Source organism: Trichomycterus rosablanca, chromosome 14 (genome assembly GCF_030014385.1).
Source record: "Trichomycterus rosablanca isolate fTriRos1 chromosome 14, fTriRos1.hap1, whole genome shotgun sequence".
NCBI lineage: Eukaryota > Metazoa > Chordata > Actinopteri > Siluriformes > Trichomycteridae > Trichomycterus > Trichomycterus rosablanca.
Genome location: NC_086001.1, coordinates 19,954,692 through 19,982,009, shown reverse-complemented (window position 1 = coordinate 19,982,009; position 27,318 = coordinate 19,954,692). Strand labels below are relative to the sequence as shown.

The window sequence follows — 27,318 nt, the reverse complement described above, 5'->3', positions numbered from 1 at the left end:
TGTAAATAACAGAACATCACAAATAGTTTAACCTAAAGATTTATACTTTTATTATTACTATTTACTTATTAATGTTTACTGTGTAATTATTTACCTATTAATTACACAGTATAATTCATTCATGGTTAACCATTTCTCCCAAACACTCACTATATTTGATATTTTTATGTTTTAGCTTGTTGGTACAATCTGATGAGTCACACTTGTGTCTAAGTGCTGATAAATGACCAAAGCGGCTCCAAAACTGTGAGCATCATTTCTGTAAAATGTGAATGCGCTAAAGTTTTTTGAGATTACTCTGTCTATTAAAACTCTTTCCACACTGTGAGCACTGATATGGTTTATCTTCAGTGTGAATGCACTGGTGTATTTTAAGCTCACTCTTTGTATTAAAACTCTTTCCACATTGTGAGCACTGATACGGTTTCTCTCCAGTGTGAATGCGCTGGTGTATTTTGAGATGACTCTGTGTATTAAAACTCTTTCCACACTGTGAGCACTGATATGGTCTCTCCAGTGTGAATGCGCTGGTGTATTTTAAGCTCACTCTTCTTATTAAAACTCTTTCCAAACTGTGAACCAGGGTTATTATCGTTAACGAAAACGAACGAAATAACGAAAACTGAAATTGAAATTTTTTTTTCGTTAACTGAAATAAATAAAAACGGTAATTAAAAGAAAAAACGATAACTAACTGAAACTGTATTTTGCGTTTACAAAACTAACTAAAACGTACTAAAATTATAGATAAAATAGCCTTCGTTTTCGTGTTTGTCTATTTATGAGCATTGTGAACTGATATGAAATCGATTATTTCCACTCGAGCAGTTCTACGTTAGCTACCGGTCTTTCCCAATCCGCTCCCTCCTCACTAACACTTCCACTACAGAGGGACACTCCACGTGAACGCGCAAACGGAGGCGGAGTGGAGAGGGGGAGTGAGTAGGGAGCGGATTGAGATTGGGGAGATGCTCCCTGACGGCACTTCATGTTTACAAAAAGACTGTTTCTTTTTCTGCTCACCACGCTGCAAAATGACCACAGCAAAAGTTAAGTTCATGTTTTTCTCAGATTGAGCTCCCTAATGTGTGTCTCATTAATTATTTTATTTTATATTATTATTAGGGCTGTCATAATCGCGATTAACGCGTTACATTTTTAATCGCGATTAAAAACAAATTCTGAAGATAAAACATTTTAATCAAACTAGTTTTTATTGGGCTCTTTGTGCCACGTAAATGTGTGTCTCTGTGGTTAATTGCATTTCTTAAAAGTGCATGAAGCAGAACGCTGATTAAGAACAATATAATGGCCAGTGATAGCTCAGTGGTTAAGGTACTGGACTAGTAAACAGAAGGCTGCCGGTTCAAGCCACCACCAAGTTGTCACTGTTGGGTCCTTGAGCAAGGCCCTTAACCCTCAATTGCTCATTGTGTTCTGCTCATCGTGTAAGTTGCTTTGTATAAAAGCGTCTGCTAAATGCTGAAAATATAAAAATAAGCACAGGCGGACACGGTCAATTCTGAGACCTTCCCTACACACTTGCTCCCTGTGCCCTATAGTACACTTAACATTCTTAAAAGACCAGAAAATATATTTGTAATTCACATTACATGACCAGTGAGACGTTAGAAAACAACATTCATTTTCTTAGAATAGCCCTTTTTTTAAGAAAAAATTGTTCTTGTGTAAATTACAAGTGCAGGAAAAACTAGGGCAGGTGCACTGGGGCCCATGGCAGGGGGGCCTCCACAACATGAACTCAACCACTCACCTCACTGCCCCCCCACTGGCTGCACTCGCCAGGTCGTTGTTATTATATTACAATATTTTCGTTAAGTAAAATTAAAAGAACTGAAACTGTGCATTAAAAATACCAGAGGCAGGAATTTGGACCTGAAGTGTAACTTCTGAGTGACTTTTAATTCATTCTGATCAGCTATCAGCATCTGCAATTTGTTAAGGGGGCCCAACATTATTTATCGCGTGACAGCACTAATTATTATGTTCATGTGTGTCCTTTTCAGCAGCAGTATTGCATACATTTTGCACCTAAGGCTGCTATCTTGTGGACTGTTACAGTTTTTGTGGACAGTTGGTTGTTCAACAGTAATTGAATACATTTTTTAAATGGTATCTTTTGTTGAGTTTTTATTACACAATACTTACTCTGCCCTTTTTGAATCCTGCACCTGAAAAATAACACAAAGTATAAAAAAACTAAAACTAATACTAGAACTAATAAAAACTAAACTAAAACTAAGCATTAAACAAATAATAAAAACTAATAAAAACTAGCAAAGCCACTCTAAAAACTAATTAAAACTAACTGAATTAGAGAAAAAAAAAGTCAAAACAAAATAAAACTAAACTATAATGAAAAATCCAAAACTATTATAACCTTGCTGTGAACACTGATACAATTTATCTCTAGTGTGAATGCGCTGGTGTCTTTTCAGAACACTTTGATAATTAAAACTCTTCCCACACTGTAAGCACTGATATGGTTTTTCTCCAGTGTGAATGCGCTGGTGTATTTTGAGATAACTCTGTATTTTAAAACTCTTTCCACACTGTGAGCACTGATACGGTTTCTCTCCAGTGTGAATGCGCTGATGTATTTTAAGCTCACTCTTTGTATTAAAACTCTTTCCACACTGTAAGCACTGATACGGTTTTTCTCCAGTGTGAATGCGCTTGTGTATTTTGAGATGACTCTGTGTATTAAAACTCTTTCCACACTGTGAACACTGATACAGTTTCTCTCCAGTGTGAATGCGCTGGTGTATTTTGAGATGACTCTGTGTATTAAACCTCTTTCCACACTGTGAGCACTGATACGGTTTCTCTCCAGTGTGAATGCGCTGGTGGATTTTAAGCCCACTCTTTGTATTAAAACTATTTCCACACTGTGAGCACTGATACGGTTTCTCTCCAGTGTAAATGCGCTGGTGTATTTTGAGATGACTCGGTCTATTAAAACTCTTTCCACACTGTGAGCAATGATACGGTTTCTCTCCAGTGTGAATGCGCTGGTGGATTTTGAGACTAGACTGTGTATAAAAACTATTTCCACACTGTGAGCACTGGTACGGTTTCTCTCCAGTGTGAATGCGCTGGTGTCTTTTGAGAGCACTCGGGAACCTGAAGCTCTTTCCACACTGTGAGCAGACGTTTCCTTCTTCCTGTGTGGGACTGAGAGAGGTGTTAATGCTGACAGTACCAAAGGATGTTTGCTGATTACTGGAGCTTCTGGTGGGCGTCAGATCCTCATGTTCAGTCTTAATCTTCACCAGACTCTCATATTTATCATGGTTGCAGCTCTTGATGTGATTGTGGAGCTGATTTTGGGTTGTAGAGGAACGTGGACACGAGGAGCAGCAGAAATCCTTGTTCAGTTCTGAAGCAGAAAATAATCAAATACATTTATAACATTATAAATAATAAATACATTTATAACATTATAAATAATCAAATACATTTATAACATTATAAATAATAAATACATTTATAACATTATAAATAATCAAATACATTTACAACATTATAAATAATCAGATACATTTATAACATTATAAATAATCAAATACATTTATAACATTATAAATAATAAATACATTTATAACATAAATAATCAAATACATTTATAACGTTATAAATAATCAAATACATTTATAACGTTATGAATAATAAATACATTTATAACATTTTTATAATCAAATACATTTATAACATTATAAATAATCAAATACATTTATAACATTATAAATAATCAAATACATTTAAAACATTATAAATAATAAATACATTTATAACATAAATAATCAAATACATTTATAAAATTATGAATAATCAAATACATTTATAACATAATAAATAATCAAATACATTTATAACATTATAAATAATCAAATACATTTATAACATTACAAATAGTAAAATACATTTATAACATTATAAATAATAAATACATTTATAACATTATTATAATCAAATACTTTTATAACGTTATAAATAATCAAATACATTTATAACATTATAAATAATAAATACATTTATAACATTATTATAATCAAATACTTTTATAACATTATAAAAATTCAAATGCATTTATAACATTATAAATAATCAAATACATTTATAACATTATAAATAATCAAATACATTTATAACATTATAAATAATCAAATACATTTATATCATTATAAATAATCAAATACATTTATAACATTATAAATAATCAGATACATTTATAACATTATAAATAATCAAATACATTTATAACATTATAAATAATCAAATAAATTTATAACATTATAATCAAATACATTTATAACATTATAAATAATCAAATACATTTATAACATTATAAATAATCAAATACATTTATAACATTATAAATAATCAAATACATTTATATCATTATAAATAATCAAATACATTTATAACATAAATAATCAAATACATTTATAACATTATAAATAATCAAATACATTTATAACGTTATGAATAATAAATACATTTATAACATTTTTATAATCAAATACATTTATAACATTATAAATAATCAAATACATTTATAACATTATAAATAATCAAATACATTTAAAACATTATAAATAATCAAATACATTTATAACATTATAAATAATCAAATACATTTATAACATTACAAATAGTAAATTACATTTATAACATTATAAATAATAAATACATTTATAACATTATAAATAATAAATACATTTATAACATTATTATAATCAAATACTTTTATAACATTATAAAAATTCAAATGCATTTATAACATTATAAATAATCAAATACATTTACAACATTATAAATAATCAAATACATTTATAACATTATAAATAATCAAATACATTTATATCATTATAAATAATCAAATACATTTATAACATTATAAATAATCAGATACATTTATAACATTATAAATAATCAAATACATTTATAACATTATAAATAATCAAATACATTTATAACATTATAAATAATCAAATACATTTATAACATTATAAATAATCAAATACATTTATATCATTATAAATAATCAAATACATTTATAACATAAATAATCAAATACATTTATAACATTATAAATAATCAAATACATTTATAACGTTATGAATAATAAATACATTTATAACATTTTTATAATCAAATACATTTATAACATTATAAATAATCAAATACATTTATAACATTATAAATAATCAAATACATTTAAAACATTATAAATAATCAAATACATTTATAACATTATAAATAATAAATACATTTATAACATTATTATAATCAAATACTTTTATAACATTATAAAAATTCAAATGCATTTATAACATTATAAATAATCAAATACATTTACAACATTATAAATAATCAAATACATTTATAACATTATAAATAATCAAATACATTTAAAACATTATAAATAATCAAATACATTTATAACATTATAAATAATCAAATACATTTATAACATTACAAATAGTAAATTACATTTATAACATTATAAATAATAAATACATTTATAACATTATAAATAATAAATACATTTATAACATTATTATAATCAAATACTTTTATAACGTTATAAATAATCAAATACATTTATAACATTATAAATAATAAATACATTTATAACATTATTATAATCAAATACTTTTATAACATTATAAAAATTCAAATGCATTTATAACATTATAAATAATCAAATACATTTACAACATTATAAATAATCAAATACATTTATAACATTATAAATAATCAAATACATTTATATCATTATAAATAATCAAATACATTTATAACATTATAAATAATCAGATACATTTATAACATTATAAATAATCAAATACATTTATAACATTATAAATAATCAAATACATTTATAACATTATAAATAATCAAATACATTTATAACATTATAAATAATCAAATACATTTATAACATTATAAATAATCAAATACATTTATAACATTATAAATAATCAAATACATTTATAACATTATAAATAATCAAATACATTTATAACATTATAAATAATCAAATACATTTATAACATTATAAATAATCAAATACATTTATATCATTATAAATAATCAAATACATTTATAACATTATAAATAATCAGATACATTTATAACATTATAAATAATCAAATACATTTATAACATTATAAATAATCAAATACATTTATAACATTATAATCAAATGCATTTATAACATTATAAATAATCAAATACATTTATAACATTATAAATAATCAAATACATTTATAACATTATAAATAATCAAATACATTTATAACATTATAAATAATCAAATACATTTATAACATTATAATCAAATGCATTTATAACATTATAAATAATCAAATACATTTATAACATTATAAATAATCAAATACATTTATAACATTATAAATAATCAAATACATTTATAACATTATAATCAAATGCATTTATAACATTATAAATAATCAAATACATTTATAACATTATAAATAATCAAATATATTTATAACATTATAAATAATCAGATACATTTATAACATTATAAATAATCAAATACATTTATAACATTATAAATAATCAAATACATTTATAACATTATAAATAATCAAATACATTTATATCATTATAAATAATCAAATACATTTATAACATTATAAATAATCAGATACATTTATAACATTATAAATAATCAAATACATTTATAACATTATAAATAATCAAATACATTTATAACATTATAATCAAATGCATTTATAACATTATAAATAATCAAATACATTTATAACATTATAAATAATCAAATACATTTATAACATTATAAATAATCAAATACATTTATATCATTATAAATAATCAAATACATTTATAACATTATAAATAATCAGATACATTTATAACATTATAAATAATCAAATACATTTATAACATTATAAATAATCAAATACATTTATAACATTATAATCAAATACATTTATAACATTATAAATAATCAAATACATTTATAACATTATAAATAATCAAATACATTTATAACATTATAAATAATCAGATACATTTATAACATTATAAATAATCAAATACATTTATAACATTATAAATAATCAAATACATTTATAACATTATAAATAATCAAATACATTTATAACATTATAAATAATCAGATACATTTATAACATTATAATCAAATACATTTATAACATTATAAATAATCAAATACATTTATAACATTATAAATAATCAAATACATTTATAACATTATAAATAATCAAATACATTTATACCATTATAAATAATCAAATACATTTATAACATTATAAATAATCAAATACATTTATAACATTATAAATAATCAGATACATTTATAACATTATAATCAAATACATTTATAACATTATAAATAATCAAATACATTTATAACATTATAAATAATAAATACATTTAAAACATTATAAATAATCAAATACATTTATAACATTATAAATTATCAAATACATTTATAACATTATAAATAATCAAATATATTTATAACATTATAAATAATCAAATACATTTATAACGTTATAAATAATCAAATACATTTATAACATTATAAATAATCAAATACATTTATAACATTATAAATAATCAAAAAAATGCATAACATTATAAATAATAAATACATTTACAAAATTATAAATAATCAAATACATTTATAACATTATAAATAGTCAAATACATTTATAACATTAAAAATAATCAAATACATTTATAACATTATAAATAATCAATTACATTTATAACATTATAAATAATCAAATACATTTATACATTATAAATAATCAATTACATTTATAACATTATAAATAATCAAATACATTTATACATTATAAATAATAATATACATTTATAACATTATAAATAATCAAATACATTTATAACATTATAAATAATCAAATATATTTATAACATTATAAATAATCAAATACATTTATAACGTTATAAATAATCAAATACATTTATAACATCATAAATAATAAATACATTTATAACATTATAAATAATCAAATACATTTATAACATTATAAATAATCAAATAAATGCATAACATTATAAATAATAAATACATTTACAACATTATAAATAATCAAATACATTTATAACATTATAAATAGTCAAATACATTTATAACATTAAAAATAATAAAATACATTTATAACATTATAAATAATCAAATACATTTATAACATTATAAATAATCAAATACATTTATAACATTAAAAATAATCAAATACATTTATAACATTATAAATAATCAATTACATTTATAACATTATAAATAATCAAATACATTTATACATTATAAATAATAATATACATTTATAACATCATGAATAATCAAATACATTTATAAAATTATAAATAATAAATACATTTATAACATTATAAATAATAAATACATTTATAACATTATTAAAATCAAATACTTTTATAACGTTAAAAATAATAAATACATTTATAACATTATTATAATCAAATACTTTTATAACATTATAAATAATCAAATGCATTTATAACATTACAAATAATCAAATACATTTATAACATTATAAATAATCAAATACATTTATAACATTATAAATAATCAGATACATTTATAACATTATAAATAATCAAATACATTTATAACATTATAAATAATCAAATACATTTATAACATTATAAATAATCAGATACATTTATAACATTATAATCAAATACATTTATAACATTATAAATAATAAAATACATTCATAACATTATAAATAATAAATACATTTATAACATTATAAATAATCAAATACATTTATAACATTATAAATAATCAAATACATTCATAACATTATAAATAATCAAATACATTTATAACATTATAAATAATCAATTACATTCATAACATTATAAATAATCAATTACATTCATAACATTATAAATAATCAATTACATTAATAACATTATAAATAATCAAATACATTTATAACATTATAAATAATCATATACATTTATAACATTATAAATAATCAAATACATTTATAACATTATAAATAATCAATTACATTTATAACATTATAAATAACCAAATACATTTATAACATTATAAATAATCAAATACATTTATAACATTATAAATAATCAAATACATTTATAACATTATAAATAATCAAATACATTTATAACATTATAAATAATAAAGATTGTTAGTAAATGTTAAACTGAGATCTGATGATAAAGTCCTGTACCATGATGCATCATGAATGATTAATTTCTTTAGGTTGTCCACTATGGGAGGCACTCTAGAACTCTCTGCTCGACTCTTTGCTGGATCTCTTCTCTCTGTGAATTTCTCTATACACAATACTTAAATTTTTCTTCTTGAATTCTATGTGTAATCGATCCCTTCTGTTATGTTTGTTTTGTCAGTGTACATCGACCTTGAGTTTGGTGAAAGACGCTATATAAGTTAAAGTTATTACTATTATTATTATTGTAGTTTGTGTGGTTCTTAACACCAGATCAGCTGCTGTCTCTATTATCATGGCTGAACAGATTCTCACAAGTTGGGGTCGACGGTTTTCTTTATTTGTGTAAATAGATTAGAGTCGTTTGCGTGACTGTGAGGGTTTAGTGGTGCTGTTAGTGTTAGTATTAGTGATAGACACAAATACATTCAATAATAAATGTTATTTTTACTTACTGAGTTCATCTTTATCTTCAGGTTCTTCCTTCTTCACAGGCTTCATCTGGAAACCTCCACACTGTTGGTCCTCTGGGGTGAGGTGTTCCTCAGAGGTGACGTGTTCCACAGGGATTAAAGATCCTTCACCTGAAATTCATCAATATGTGAAGAAGAAACTCAACAACTGGAGGAAACTGAAGGTTGTGGGTTTAGTTACCACAAATAAATACTACTTAGATTTAATCCAGACTGGAGGTATCAGCACTTCTACACAGGACAGTACGGTACAGTACAGGTTCTAATCCCACTATCCACATTCTCTTATTATTTCTACTATACTAACCACACTGTACTGTACTAACATGGCAAACTGCTCCACAATTACTTACAGAAGTAACTTCCATCTTCTTCCTCCTCCTTTTTTATTAGTTTCTCTTGGAATCCTTCATTTTGTAGATCTATGGGGGTGACGTCTCCCTCTTCTGCTGACTGCATTATTAAAAGATCTGACAGACAGACGGACAGATAGACAAATTTACTTTATTCCCTATTAAAGAGAAATCCAGGAAAATTCTTTTAGACTGTTTTAACTGTTTATTTTTAATGCTGTGAGGCTGTAAACAGAGTGAAAATGTTGAAACTATTGTGGGACTGAGCAGCATCAGACAGAAAAGACTTCTAATAGAACTTTTTGGGTTGGTTTCACAGACAGGGATTAAGCCTAGTCCTAGACTACACAGCATTTTGAATGGAGATTCTCTATTTAAAACTAAATGTAGTCCTGGACTATAAGCCTTAATCCCTGTCTGGGAAACAACCCTTTGAGTTTGGTGGAAGTGGTTTTGTGGCCCAAAGTGAAATGATTAAGTCTGATGTTCTTTACATCTAGTTTCTCATCCACTCCCAATAACAGTGCTGTACTAATACTTTTAACTTTTACTATAAACCTGTAAAACAACCTGGAAACAAAGCTACAAGAACTCGCTGTTTCTATCAAACATTACAAACTGTAAACAAAGCTGAAAATGTGACGCGTTTATATCAAAATGTGAGATTTAATAATAAATAAACTCTGAATCCGTTACAATCCACTGATTCTTCGGTTCAATGAATCGGTTCATCAGTACTGAATCATGTGTGATGCTAACAGTTAGCGGAGCAGCTAATAGTTTGTGTTTAAATGAAAGTGGAGTTAAATCTCCTCAAATCCTCACAGTGATGTTTTATTATGAACTCTAGTTTTATTATTAATTAGAATGTGGTTATAATTAAATATAAGGGTTATAATTAAATACATATTTTACTTACAGATGAGGCTCTACAGTACAAACACGGCAGCTTCTTGTTCTTCTTATGATGTTTATTGGCGGTTGGCAGAACAACTTAAGACGCACCAGCGTCACCAACTGGACTGGAGTTGAACAGCAGCTTAGCAGTAAAACATCTCCATTAGCCCTGTATCTCTCAGCTACAGTGTTGGGGGGAACGCGGTACAGTCACGTGATTACTTTTTATCTGTAACGAAGTCATGTAACGCGTTACAGTTACATATTTGTAATGACATTACAGTTACTGTGATGAGGGATTTGTCGTTCCGAACGAACCGATTCTATTGAACGACTCTTTGTAATGAACCAAAGGAACCAAGTCGCTCCTCTAGTATAAGGACAAATAATTAAGGAATAAACTTGTTTAATGATGTTAAATCTGATTGGTTCATGGCGTTTGTGTTTTAAAGCAGAAACAAACACAGGCACATCTCTGCACGAGAGGATTTTTTAAAACTAAATAAATAAAGTAAATAAATGGAATTTGTTTGTAGATTTGATTCCAGTATACAGTATTTGTTTGGGTTTAGAATGTAACGTGAAAGTAAAGTAATGAGGAACGAGATTACATGTTCCAGGATGTAATGAGTAAAGTAATCCCATTACAATTGTAGTTAAGTAATAAGTAATGAGTAATGGATTACTTTTTTGAGTAACTACCCCAACACTGCTCATGTAGCTTTAGAGAGGACTACAGTCAGTCCTAGACGTTCTTCCAAGCAGTTTCTCTAATGTCATGTTTTGTTTTCCAACTCACACATTCACACCAGTAGAAGTTTAAAAATAACACTACAAACCAACTAGTCTATAAGCACAAGAGGATTCATCTTTATAGACGATAGATTATGTTTGTGCTTTTACACTTTAAAATATGAGGAGGTTTTTTTATTACAACAAACACAACGGCAACAATTAATAATTATAAAAATAAAATAATATTAATAAAGTCACAAATTTGTACCCAAGCAACAAGCTGTAATTTATTTCTAGCACCACATCATGCTTTGTGGCTCCATCTAGTTCATTTGCACACGTTCCATAGATAATGAGCTAGTACTTCACACAAGAAGGTGTGAATAGTTGTCTGATGATTGACCAATGCAGAGTTTTGAACTGGTCTTGGGTCTTTGTCCTCAGCTCTATTTAAGGACTAAACTCTAGACTTGTAGCTGAGTCACTTGGTAAGAAGGATCTTCTGCACGTTCTTCATTAGAAACGACCTGCTGGAGACACCAGCTTTGTTAAAGTGGCTGCCAGGATTCTAACAGGAAGGTAAAGGGTTTTCTTGTTTGTTTCTTTTACATTTATGTTGCATTTGTTGTTCTTTTTATTTTATTATGTTATTTAATATTATTAGATTAATATATTCAGACTGTTTAAAATAGCTTTATGCTCATAATTGTGGTGATTTATGAAGCCTTTTTTACTCCCAGCACACCAAAGATTTACACTTGTGAGCTAATTATTAGTCCTGTCATGAACTGGATTAGATTTGCTTGGTGCAGGACTGATGTTGAGAAAGTCAGATCTCTTATATCTTTATTTATATCAAGTTATTTATAGTTATTTAATTATTAATATCTGCAGTATTTATAAGTATTTTATCCTGATGTTCTTTGAATTCAGATTCTCACTTAGACGTGAAGTGAATTTAATGCTTTTATTACTAGGTGATGAGTTTAATATTATTGTGGTATTAATGTAGTAAAAGTAATTCTAATTAATCCACTTGTTTCTTTGTTTCTGTTGCTTTCCAAGGAAACAGTTTCTACAGTCTTATCAAAGCATAAACATGAAGAACTTTCATCACTGCTCAGAGTGTGGAAAGAGTTTTATGAAGCACAGTAATCTCTAACGACACCAGCGCATTTATACAGGAGAGAAGCCGTATCACTGCTCAGTGTGGAAGCAGTTTTTCTTGTCAGAGTACGCTTCAAAAACACCAGCACATTCACACAGGAAAGAAGCCATATCAGTGTTCAGAGTGTAAAAAGAGTTTTACTCAAAGCAGTAACCTTAAAATACACCAGCGTATTCACACAGGAGTGAAACCATATCACTGCTTAGAGTGTGGAAGCAGTTTTTCTCAACAGAATTTGCTTCAAAAACACCAGCGTATTCACACAGGAGAGAAACCGTATAACTGCACTGAGTGTGGAAAGAGCTTTACTCAAAGTAGTGCCCTTAAAGTACACCAGCGTATTCACACAGGAGAGAAGCCATATCACTGCTCAGTGTGTGGAAATATTTTTGCTAATGAAAATAATCTCAAACGGCATCAGCATATTCACATAGAGAAACTACATCACTGTTAAGAGTGTGGGAAGTATTTTACAGAGGTGGAAAGTAACGAATTACATTTACTCGTGTTACTGTAATTGAGTATTTTTTTGTGTGTACTTGTACTTTTTAAAGTAGATTTTACAGCCAGTAATTTTACTTTTACTTAAGTATGTTTTGTATTAAGAACTGTAATTCGCTACATTTTAAATAACATCCGTTACTGAGTAAAATAAAAAAACGCAAAATAAAATCGCGTCTGGGAAACTGCTGCAGTGAATTCTGAGATGGGGAGTCGGATCTTTTACTCAGTTCATTTTCAAGAGCCGACACATCACTAGTGGTTATACAGTTCAAAATGTTTTATGGAACTAAAATGACACATTACACAGCACTAAATGTTTTAAATGTTGTATCAACATGTTTATTCTATTATATTTTAATTAAAAACAACTATTGTGAGATTTATATCCACTTGTTATGTTTGCATTACACAGAAGAGACACGCCCCCCTGTGGTTAAAAAAGTAACGAAGTAACGTTTACTCTGTAACGTTTACTCTGTAAAAAAAAAAGTACATTCTACTTTTTACTTGAGTAGATTTTTAGGCTACCCAGATAGCAAAATAATTCTGGCCCAGATCTGGCCCATATCCCCCATTTTCATCTGGCCCACTTGCCACATGGATTGACGGCGATTGGGCGGACCGCTCCCAGTTGCAAGATTTGGGCCACATATGCACCAGATTAGGGTCACACGTCAGCCAAAAGTGAAGCACACAACTGGGCCAAATCTGGACCAGAAGCTGACCACAAGATGTGGGCCATATCTGGAACAGATCTGCACCAGACTCATTTTAGACAGTAAAACGATTCTGGCCCAGATCTGGCCCACATTCCCCATTTTCATCCGGCTCACTTGCCGCATGGATTGACGGCACTTGGGTGGACCGCTCCCGGCCGCAGACTTGGTCATATAGACACCATTTCATAGCACTTTTTACACTCTTAAGCAACTCCAAACATCTAAAATATGAAATTCTTCTTAATGCATAATGATAAACTCACTAGTGTTGCTAAATAAATGAGTCCTGAACGCATTTTTCAGCAGTGAGCTGTTGGGAAAAACCATGCAGTGTTTTAGCAATTAAAAAGCAGTATATTTTGCAATTTCACTTTTGTTGCAGTCTTTACAGGCCTTCACACAGGATACTGGAATGAAATAATTTTTAAACTTAAAATACTTAGCCTTGATTTCTATCCAAGACACAGGTGAAATTGCATCATATATAGCAATATACAGTGTATCACAAAAGTGAGTACACCCCTCACATTTCTGCAGATATTTAAGTATATCTTTTCATGGGACAACACTGACAAAATGACACTTTGACACAATGAAAAGTAGTCTGTGTGCAGCTTATATAACAGTGTAAATTTATTCTTCCCTCAAAATAACTCAATATACAGCCATTAATGTCTAAACCACCGGCAACAAAAGTGAGTACACCCCTTAGTGAAAGTTCCTGAAGTGTCAATATTTTGTGTGGCCACCATTATTTCCCAGAACTGCCTTAACTCTCCTGGGCATGGAGTTTACCAGAGCTTCACTGGAATGCTTTTCCACTCCTTCATGACGACATCACGGAGCTGGCGGATATTCGAGACTTTGCGCTCCTCCACCTTCCGCTTGAGGATGCCCCAAAGATGTTCTATTGGGTTTAGGTCTGGAGACATGCTTGGCCAGTCCATCACCTTTACCCTCAGCCTCTTCAATAAAGCAGTGGTCGTCTTAGAGGTGTGTTTGGGGTCATTATCATGCTGGAACACTGCCCTGCGACCCAGTTTCCGGAGGGAGGGGATCATGCTCTGCTTCAGTATTTCACAGTACATATTGGAGTTCATGTGTCCCTCAATGAAATGTAACTCCCCAACATCTGCTGCACTCATGCAGCCCCAGACCATGGCATTCCCACCACTATGCTTGACTGTAGGCATGACACACTTATTTTTGTACTCCTCACCTGATTGCCGCCACACATGCTTGAGACCATCTGAACCAAACAAATTAATCTTGGTCTCATCAGACCATAGGACATGGTTCCAGTAATCCATGTCCTTTGTTGACATGTCTTCAGCAAACTGTTTGCGGGCTTTCTTGTGTAGAGACTTCAGAAGAGGCTTCCTTCTGGGGTGACAGCCATGCAGACCAATTTGATGTAGTGTGCGGCGTATGGTCTGAGCACTGACAGGCTGACCCCCCACCTTTTCAATCTCTGCTGCAATGCTGACAGCACTCCTGCGCCTATCTTTCAAAGACAGCAGTTGGATGTGACGCTGAGCACGTGCACTCAGCTTCTTTGGACGACCAACACGAGGTCTGTTCTGAGTGGACCCTGCTCTTTTAAAATGCTGGATGATCTTGGCCACTGTGCTGCAGCTCAGTTTCAGGGTGTTGGCAATCTTCTTGTAGCGCAACAATTCGTCTTTTAAGATCCTCAGAGAGTTCTTTGCCATGAGGTGCCATGTTGGAACTTTCAGTGACCAGTATGAGAGAGTGTGAGAGCTGTACTACTAAATTGAACACACCTGCTCCCTATGCACACCTGAGACCTAGTAACACTTACGAGTCACATGACATTTTGGAGGGAAAATGACAAGCAGTGCTCAATTTGGACATTTAGGGGTGTAGTCTCTTAGGGGTGTACTCACTTTTGTTGCCGGTGGTTTAGACATTAATGGCTGTATATTGAGTTATTTTGAGGGAAGAATAAATTTACACTGTTATATAAGCTGCACACAGACTACTTTTCATTGTGTCAAAGTGTCATTTTGTCAGTGTTGTCCCATGAAAAGATATACTTAAATATCTGCAGAAATGTGAGGGGTGTACTCACTTTTGTGATACACTGTATACTATATACTATCTCAATGCCATCTGAAAGCAAAAAATGGAAGCAAACACTGGAATAGTGCAAAACTATTTAATTTATCTAACATTCAAACTACTGTCCTGCTTTCTCTTTCCATTGCCCATTTTCCATTGTAAACATTTAAAATAAACACTGAAATCATAGTGCACACAATACTTGTATTTCTTTAAAACCAAAAATAACTAAAGTTACAAGTTACTTCTCTGTCCAATACAATGGTCAGCATGAAACTCAGGAACAAGTGAATATTTGGAAACAGCACCAACATCTTTAACAATCAAACAGTCCAAAGTTAACAAAGAGAAATTCTCTCTTTCTATCCGTTGCATAGACAGCATCCAAGTAGGACCAGAGAGCTACAAATGATAAGAAGAGGGGGGGACGGGGACCTTACAAGACAGACCGTCTCTCCTGCCGTAACTTCCTCCCTCCTTCTCTATCTATTGCTAAATGTAGCCATCTTTTTATGTAGAACTCAATTTCTTGATTTGTTGCCAGTCTGGTGAGCCGATTTCTTCTAACAGCTCCTTTATGGAAAAAACAAACAACAACAAAAAAACAGAGATTATAATGCTTAGTAAAGCAAGTGTTATTACAGAACGTGACACTCATAAATGCACTACTGAGCTCAAAATTTTAATTTAAATCCATCTGCCGTTTTAACAAAATGTTTAAAATAGCTGTTGCCTTTTATCCTTTTTAAAATGAAAAACGTTAACCATGCGAAATTAACCTTTTCACTCATGCTGAATTTAACACTTCCTTTATCACAGCTGACATTTTGATTAAATAATTTTCTTTTAATCTCATTCTGATTTACCGACAACTTCTCATAACTTTTCAAATGGGTCAACATCTTAACAAATCCACATCATTTTACCTCACACACCAAACAATGCATTTCAATATAAAAGCTACTCTTTTGCTTAAACCCTTAATTTCTATTTTTTCATTCCTTAAGTTGCAGTGGAACAAAAGTGGGCAACAAGTACACTATTTTTATCACACAGAAACATTGTGGCTTTAAAGCATTAAGTCAATTTCAAGGAATCAGAGTTTATGGTAACCAAACAAGTCAGTAGTATAAAACAGCACTTACCAGCAATCACATCTTTTAGTAACAAGCTGTTGAATGCCGTTTTCCCATTTATGCCCCGCCAGTTCAATTTCTTGGCCAGAGAGTTAGTCACAGTTCGCTTCATAATTCGCCACACGGTATCCTTCAGGTCCACCCCTCCATTAAGCCCCAAAGCAGTGATCTGCAAACAATTATGCACTAACTGTGTGTACAAGATACAGACCTTTCATCAAGAAAAGTCAGAAAGACGTAAAAGTAATGTATTATTACCATTTTGTTTTTGAGCTCTTGTTCATTTTTCAGAACATTCTCCAGATCAAGCAGTGACTCAAGATCTGTAAGCGGCAGTGCCCCTTCATCAAAATCTTGCTCGCTTGGACCTCCAGTACTTCCTTGTATAGCCTGAACAGTTCTCAGGATGATCTTCAATTGGTCTATGACCATTTCTTGTTTTATCAGTAGATGATGTAGAACAGCTGAAAAACAATAAGAACAATACATGATAACAGAAAGGGTTAGACTTAGGATACAGGCAGATTTTAAATAAATTGTATATAAATGTCATTAGTCATGCTAATACTATTTACCCAGTAATTAAAAGCAGTGAAATTAATATTAATTTAGACTGAAAGAAATCTGGGGTTTGATTCCCGGTCTGGGTAACCACACTGTGCTACACTCATTGGGCAAGACTCCTAACATGTTGACCTATCTGTAATACAAGTAACCTTGTAAGTCGCTCAGAATAAAAGCATCAAGTTAAACAGTAATAAGAACACTGACTTAGAACATCATATTGTAAACAAGTTATAAAATTACTCACATGCAAAATCATGAGAGGGCCATCTTCTGCTTTGAGATGTTCCATGTCCGGTCTCGGGGCTCGCCGATCCACCTCCGGTCTCGGGGCTCACTGGTCTTGGTTGAATCTTGGAGCTAGCCAATCCTGGGTTTGGATGCTTTATTACTGGTGGTGGTGGGAGTTTTTTGCTCTTTTTGATAGGGAGGTCATCATCACTTTCACTGTCAAGAAGTCTGTTGTTGGGTCTTGTGAGGGTAATACATAGAAAACTAAATTATTTTAAATGACAAGCATTACGATATAGGAAAATAACTTTTAACTCATTTACATTTTTTTTCTCTTGGATTTTTTTGCCATTGTGTCATCTTGATCTTCTTCCGCTGTGTGGATGTCAGTCATGGCTTCTGCCTCAGGGAGTTTCAAACGTGCACTGTTATAGTTGTCTGAAGAGAAACAAAGGAAAAAAGGGCACATTTTGTTAAATGAGTTGCAAGTACAGTTTGAACTCCTTGTAGACAGAAGAAACCATTCCCACAATGCAAAAAACTTTCTACAATGTACATTAATTTGAAGGTACGTCTCCACAAGTATTAACCAGAGTTAAACTCCATCAATCTGCAAATAAATCCTTTATGTACATACCAGTTGTATATAAAATCTTTATACTGAATGACTCCCAATGGTCTCCAGGCTGCTCTTGATTCCGTGTAGCTCTCATGATGTCACTCATTTTATATGTCAGCGGCCACTGACACATTCCATTTTTAACCCAAATTGATGGGACAACTGCAACTTCGTTTGTTTGTAAAAACTCTACAATATAATACATTATCTAAAAATCAAGCAAGCACACACACACACAGACAATTATAAATTATGGAGAGTAGTATTAATAAGAATATTGATAAGTATTGGCATCAATAAGCAGTAACGTCAATGAAATTGTAATGATAGCATTTACAACAAACAGTAATAGCTGAAATTAAATCACTCACATACACAACTAAGAGCCAGTCAGTCAGCACTCGGTCTGTCTGCACAGAGACCATGAATCACAGTTAAAAAAAAATAAAAATCTGTTACCACACTGCATATTTCAGACAAAGAATTAGGATGAATCTATATACAAGTCAGTCACTAAACCTTACAGCTCAACCTCCATTTCTACATGTTTGCTACACTCCGCTCGCTTCTTTACAATTTGCAGGGTTAAAATATTGTTGATGTGATATGTAGTATACGCTAAGCGTGGCACACGCAGCCAATACTACATATTAGATCAGCTTTATGTAACATTGCAAATAAAAAAAACACAGTAAACTGTAAAGTAGCCCCTTTTAATTCAAAGGAATATTGTGACCAAAAATCAAGTGATAACCATAGCTTTATGCTCATTTTATATATTTTATATTATTATTCCTGTTGCTCTTGTTTGGAATATATTACTATTAATTAAATATTTTTGGTCACAATATCTCAAATATTTAGGAGGACTCTGCATGTAGAAGCGGAATGACAACAAAACCAGACTCTACAGGTAACCGGACACACTTCCGTATACAGCCTTCAAGCTTAAGGCACAGTAGAGTAGAAGAGAGATCTGACACAAAACAAATTCCTAAATCTGTTGAATCAATTGGATAGTCAAAAACCTTTGTGGCATGCCTGAATTCTTTGCAGACAATGTATTTCACTCCCTCAAGGACAATGATATTCTGAACCAAGACAATTTTGCTATTCACTGTAATGCAGCAATCCCTCTCTGATGTGTTAATGATGAACTCATCCATTACCAGCTCTTTAAACTGACAAATGGTTCCTTCAAAGGTCTGAGTGACAGGACCACCCGAATGCTGCATTTTCAATGCTGTTCTAGGGGAGGGCAAAGAAACATCTGTGGAACAATTAAGTTCTGAAAGTCTTCGTATGACTTGGGACAATGGATATCTAGGCTTCCGGACCATTTTTTTTAATTGTTTCAGGTAATTTTCAAAAGGAAACCCTGATATAAGGTCCAAATGGCCATGAATCTTTACATTACCACAAAGGTGTATCAGCCCATGTATATTATAAACCAAAAATTCATGCTCACAGATAACAACATAAAGTTCTGATAAATCTCAGTAGGTAACACATCTCTGAGAACTACAGGACCTGTGTACAGTAAAAACTGGCGTAGCTCTGTTGCCTTCCACCGTAACCGCTCAGAAAGCCTGCTAGGTCTTCTGGCAAATTCTGTTGGTATGTTAGGCCTCAGAGCAATCAATTTTTCTGAGATGCAATACACCTGTTGAGATGAAATCCGGCAACGCAAGGGGCCACCATTGCCCCTCCACAAGTCCAGCAGGCGACACATCACGCCTAAGCACACTAAATGCATGTAGTCATGTGGAAAACCACTGACCATACCAACAGTGGTTTCAGAAAGAGGAGAAGGTTGCACATGATGGTCTTCATCCTCTAAGTTTGCAAAAGACACATCTGTTCTTTGTCTTGCATCCACTTCAGGAAATGTCATTCGATTGCTGATATAAACACCAGACTGTACACATTTGTCACAGCCGCTGTAGCCATTGTGGGATTTAATACCCTTAATAAATGCCCTAGCAGGAGCATCACAAACAACTGAGGACAATGTCAAGTAAAAAGTTTTACCACTGACAACAAACCCACTACTCATTGATTTCAATTCACTGACCAGATCTTTCAGGTACTCTGACAATGACCGAGGCTTCAAATTACCACAAAATATGGCTATCAAAACAGGCTTCTTTGTACAGCCTTTAAGCATCCCTAAAATTGGCCAGAATTGCACAGCACAGCTTTTAAAAATCGGAAGACCATCAATATTCAACTGTAACTTAAAAGTGTGCCGATTTGGGACAAAAGATGACAATTTTTCAAACACCCCACTGAACATATTCAACACACCAAAGTAATAAAATGATCCACCAGCCAAATAAGCACCATTGTATGAAGTTTGTGTTTTGAGCAATGATCGTGCATCTTTGGGCAAGGATGGATGGTGAGCTTTCAGTATACACAGCAGAGCAGACAACGCAACCAATGAAATACTAAAACAAGTTGCCCACTCTCTCAAACAGCCTACTAAATCATCTTTGGGAGAATCTTCATCATCGTCAGAACTGTGACAAGATGACATACTAGCCCCATTATTCCCTGACACACATATCGCACAGTTTTTGGGGGACACTAAGGAAACATCTCCAAAACTTCCACCCACATCTTCTTCACTCAAAGATTCTAGTAAACCATTGATCCTTTTCTTAGCTTTCTTCCTTAAATTGCTGCGTGTTGTATTCCACCAATGTCTCTCCATTATACACTTAACTGTTTTTTTTTCTGCTCTTCAGAATATCTCCAGTCAGATGCTCTAAAAGGGAAAAGAAAAAATGAAGTATTAACACTTTACTAATGCACTGTGAAACCAAGTTGGCTGGTTTGTGGATCACTGTACCGTTTATTTATTCAATAAAGTATAGAAGCCGAAAACTGAATAAACGTATGATGGTAAAAATTGATTTTTTAACACATTAATAATACATACACATTTGACTTTGTTTCCATACATCTAATGGTGATGGTGCAGTAACACATAGGCAACAAATAAATTCTTCGTTGTGCAAGATGGAAATAAAACGTATTAGGTTATTTTGTGCGCTTTTTAGATAGCCTCTTAAAGGACAGAGATAGAGATGTTTCTGACCCACTGATTTCACTGAAATTAAAGATTAGTTTACACAGAGAGAACGTTTACACAGATGAACTAATTTTAACATGTAAATCAATCAAGCTTTTATAATTATGGTTACTGAAAGCTGAATTTGGTTTAGCCTGTAGCTGTGAGAATCTGTTTCAACTGGTTAGTGAAGAAAGGTATGTGACTGTGGAAAACATTAATTTTGGAATTTCCAAATTGACAGTAACTCTTTTGGAGAAATAAAAGTTGTTTTGTAGTGAGCCAGAAATCAGAATGGATTTAACAGCACTTAATGATGAATAATTATTTTATATTCATTATTTTGTATTAGCTACTTGTTTCCTGCGCGCGGGAGCTAATTTTAGCTTATAGTTAGCACTAGTGTTCACTCATTTATCAACCTCCAACATGAAATCCTCGTCAAAATACAGTAACTTCAGCTCAAATATTACCCTGCATGAAGTTAATATTATGGTTTTTATAATCCCCGTTTGATTTAAACATGCCAACATTTATATTTTCGTAATTCTAAAGCATGTTGGATTACCTTGACTAAATATCGACGTGTTTGTATTTTTTCATGCAGAACGATATTGCAGTCCTGAGGTAAATTAGCCGTTAGCTGTGTGTAGATAACCTGCCTGCTGAGGTGAACTGTCAATCAGTCCTGACTTTCATCCAAATATTTTATGCTGTATAACCTGATAAAACAAAACAAACACAAAAATTTCGCGTAAAATGAACCAATATCGCGACTTTTTGTTTTACCTCAGTTTGTTTAAGTCGTGTTTCTGTTGCTGTTTACACCCGGTGTTCTGTCGATTTATCCTACCCATCGATTTGTCCTACTGAGCATGCGCACATCGGTTTTGACTCGTTGCGGGGAACGCCTATAATTCTGTGCTACCTTTGCCTAATTTATTTGTTCTAGCGGTTAGTAACGTATGGTTTCGTTTTAATTCTTTAAAAAGTTTAAAGTTTAAGTGTATGTAATGATGTTATTATGTGACTTTAAAAAAAAAAGCTATATAAAAATATTCAAAGTGCTTAAATGAGCTGTACTTGATTGATTACAGTTAAATAACTGTGTATCTTAATAATGCTGTGTTAACGTTGTATTTAACCACGTTTATACATGCCTTTGGTAATTTTAGATGCGTTTTTCATACATCTAGAAAAGCCAATCATTTTTAAATAACCATCTGCGACCTTAACATTATGACAACACAAAATGTATTAGGTTATTTTTCAGTTTTGTGCTTTATTAGCAGTTCAATATGTACAGTAACGGTTGTTTGAAGTTAAAGTTGAGTTTAAAGTGAATTACTGAATGAATATGTTGAGCATTTATTACGTTTTTTATGTACTCAGTTATTTGTATATGTACAACTATTTTTTGCTGCTCCCCTGTCAGTTTAGTTCTAATTATTTGAGATTAAGATGTTCTTCGGGTTAGAATATTATTTACTACAAAATCAAAATGTACATACATCATACACACATACACATATATATATATATATATATATATATACATACTGTATATACATACATATACTGTATATACATATAATACTCACTACATAGCCAACACTACATATACACACTACATAGCCAAAAGAACTCGCTTGTAGTTCTACAATTACTGACTGTAGTCCATCTGTTTCTCTGCATGCTTTGTTAGCTCCCTTCATGCTGTTCGTCAATGGTCAGAACCCCCACAGAGCAGGTATTATTTAGGTGGTGGATCATTCTCAGCACTGCAGTGACACTGCCATGGTGGTGGTGTGTTATTGTGTGTTGTGATGGTATGAGTGGATCAGAAACAGCAGTGCTGCTGGAGTTTTAAAATACAGTGTCCACTCACTGTCCACTCTATTAGACACTCCTACCTAGTTGGTCCACCTTGTAGATGTAAAGTCAGAGACGATCGCTCATCTATTGCTGCTGTTTGAGTCGGTCATCTTCTAGACCTTCATCAGTGGTCACAGGACACTGCCCACAGGGTGCTGTAGGCTGGATATTTTTGGTTGGTGGACCAATCTCAGTCCAGCAGTGAGGTGTTTAAAAACTCAGCACTGCTGTGTCTGATCCATTCATACCAGCACAACACACACTAACACCATGTCAGTGTCACTGCAGTGCTGAGAATGATCCACCACCCAAATAATACCTGCTCTGTAGTGGTCCTGTGGGGGGTCTGACCACTGAAGAACAGGGTGAAAGCAGGTTAAAAAGTATGTAGAGAAACAGATGAACTACAGTCAGTAATTTTAGAACTACAGAGTGCTTATACATGATAAGTTTTTCAGGATGAACTCAAGTTCATATGCATGTATAAATAGCTGGAGGTAATATTGTTATTGAACATTTTAAACTAGTTAGAATTTTGCTAAACCAGATTTTGCCACTGTCTCCATTAATTAATAGGAATTATAAAGCCAAGTGAACTTCATGACAGCAGGGCTGAGTGGTGATTTAAGACAATGCAGAGGATTACTGCATAAGTTGCTCCATGCTGCAAGACAGAGCTGACAAGAGCATGATTGAAATGATAGATATTTAGAGCAGCTATATTATACAGATATACAGATATATTTTATCTAATTTTACCTTTATTATTAAAAAGTTATTGTGAACATTATTTACTGATTTGTACAGCATTGTTACCTGTTTTACTCAGGTGCAGTGTGACAGTAGATGGGTACATTTTAATGTGCAGAATATAACAAATCACACCCAAAATACATATGTAAAAAATGTAGACACATCCACCAGAGACTCAGGATGTGTTGTTGTTAATAAACTAGTTTAAAAATTACACAATTATTTGAGATGTATGGGCTGTATAGTGGCTCAGTGGGTAGCTTTGTTGATTCACAGCAAGAAGGTCCTGGGCTCCATTTACAGGTGGATTCTTTCTGTGAGGAGTTTGCATGTTCTCCCCATGTGTATGTGGGGGGTTTTTTCCGGGTGCTCTAGTTTTCTCCCACAGTCCAAAGACATGCAAGTGAGGTAAATTGAAGATACAAAACTGTCTCTGACTGTGTTTGATATTAAATGTGTGAACTAATAAATCTTGTGTAATGAGTAACTACCTGCCCTGTCATGAATGTAACCATGATGTTAAAATCCTAATAAATAAATTAAAAATTAAGATAAATGTCTGAGAGACAGGTCAATAAATCAAGTGTGCTACCTATCATTTGTAATAAAATATAAGCCCATCGAGATGTGCTAACACTATTTATAATAAGACATAGATCTATCGAGATGCGCTGTCTATTGTTTATAATAAGATACATACCTATCGAGATGTCCTACCTATTGTTTATAATAATATACATACCTATCGAGATGTGCTACCTATAGTTTATAATAAGATACATACCTATCGAGATGTCCTACCTATAGTTTATAATAAGATACATACCTATCGAGATGTCCTACCTATTGTTTATAATAATATACATACCTATCGAGATGTGCTACCTATAGTTTATAATAAGATACATACCTATCGAGATGTCCTACCTATTGTTTATAATAAGATATAGAGCTATCGAGATGTCCTACCTATTGTTTATAATAAGATATAGACCTATCGAGATGTCCTACCTATTGTTTATAATAAGATATAGACCTATCGAGATGTGCTACCTATTGTTTATAATAAGATATAGAGCTATCGAGATGTGCTACCTATAGTTTATAATAAGATACATACCTATCGAGATGTCCTACCTATTGTTTATAATAAGATACATACCTATCGAGATGTCCTACCTATTGTTTATAATAATATACATACCTATCGAGATGTCCTACCTATAGTTTATAATAAGATACATACCTATCGAGATGTCCTACCTATTGTTTATAATAAGATATAGAGCTATCGAGATGTCCTACCTATTGTTTATAATAAGATATAGACCTATCGAGATGTCCTACCTATAGTTTATAATAAGATACATACCTATCGAGATGTCCTACCTATTGTTTATAATAAGATATAGAGCTATCGAGATGTCCTACCTATTGTTTATAATAAGATACATACCTATCGAGATGTGCTACCTATAGTTTATAATAAGATACATACCTATCGAGATGTCCTACCTATTGTTTATAATAAGATACATACCTATCGAGATGTCCTACCTATTGTTTATAATAAGATATAGAGCTATCGAGATGTCCTACCTATTGTTTATAATAAGATACATACCTATCGAGATGTGCTACCACTAGTTATAATAAGATACCTATAATTTATAATATGATAGACATAATTTTAATAAGAATAGATCGATAAAACTTAAATATTTACTACAGGAATACATTTCGATAGGGTAGGACAAATCGACAGATAGATCTATAAATCTGCGCTACGGTAGGAAGTTTCGATAGGGTAGGACAAATCGACAGATAGATCTATAAATCTGCGCTACGGTAGGAAGTTTCGATAGGGTAGGACAAATCGACAGAACACCGGCTGTGTTTTACTCAGCAGAACACTTGTAAATGCGATTTTTGAATACTGTTTTTTAAAATGCTGTTTGTGTTTTGTTTAAGATCACCCAAGAAATATAAGCGTAATAAATAGTAACAGCTAGCTAGGTAAACCATAAAATTATTTACTTACCAGTTTGGGCATCAGAAGTTGCTGCTCTGCTCATCAATCAACGTTGCCTTGTGCTGCGCATGCGCGTTCGGTTCAACGGCTGTGTTCCCAATACGTGCGTTATTTTACAATCATAGAGCTGCATGATATGCTAAGGTAAAACATTCTAAATAATATTTTATGCAGAATTATTTACTTCTTTTACAGCATCGTCTTGTTTTACCTCTTCAGATCATGTTGTCAGGCTGAAGCAGCCTCTCACTTTGTGGCTGAATACCTTCCAACTCCTGTAGTGCGCTACAAGCCCATCGATCCTAGTGTATTCTATAGAACACTGTGTAGGAAGGGGGTGCTGTTTGAGATTCAGCCCATGCAGTAAATTCTACTGCTGGTTCTTGTGATTAAACTCAGATGCTTGTTAATGTGATCTGAATGTGATGTAAATGTAAACAGGCTATATATGTACGGTGTGTGGTTGAAACATACACTCACCTTACTAGCTTGGAAGTTTTTGTTCCACCTTTAATCTTGCAGCAGCAATATATATATATATATATATATATATATATACAGTACAGGCCAAAAGTTTGGACACACCAGCCAAAAGTTTGGACACACCTTCTCTTCAATGTTTTTTCTTGATTATTTTTATTTTCTACATTGTAGATTAATACTGAAGACATCCAAACTATGAAGAATTATGTAGTGAACCAAAAAGTGTTAAACAAACCAGAATATGTTTTATATTTTACCAACTCTACCTCTGCACAACCCAACTGATGGTCTCAAACACATTAAAAAAGCAACAAATTCCAAAAATTCA

General features: G+C 31.5%; 1 protein-coding gene across 1 annotated transcript; it reads right to left on the bottom strand.

The window, feature by feature from the left end:
- Window positions 1-16,313: 16,313 nt before the first annotated feature.
- On the bottom strand, window positions 16,314-21,434 carry LOC134326634 (uncharacterized). Its single transcript, XM_063008803.1, has 8 exons — window positions 21,392-21,434; window positions 19,143-19,181; window positions 18,790-18,979; window positions 18,476-18,590; window positions 18,169-18,392; window positions 17,616-17,821; window positions 17,367-17,526; window positions 16,314-16,794 (listed from the first exon to the last, which is right to left on the bottom strand). Exons 3-8 carry the CDS (start codon window positions 18,974-18,976, stop codon window positions 16,658-16,660), a joined length of 1,029 nt encoding a protein of 342 aa, XP_062864873.1. The 5' UTR covers window positions 18,977-18,979; window positions 19,143-19,181; window positions 21,392-21,434; the 3' UTR covers window positions 16,314-16,657.
- Between the last annotated feature and the right edge of the window lie 5,884 nt (window positions 21,435-27,318).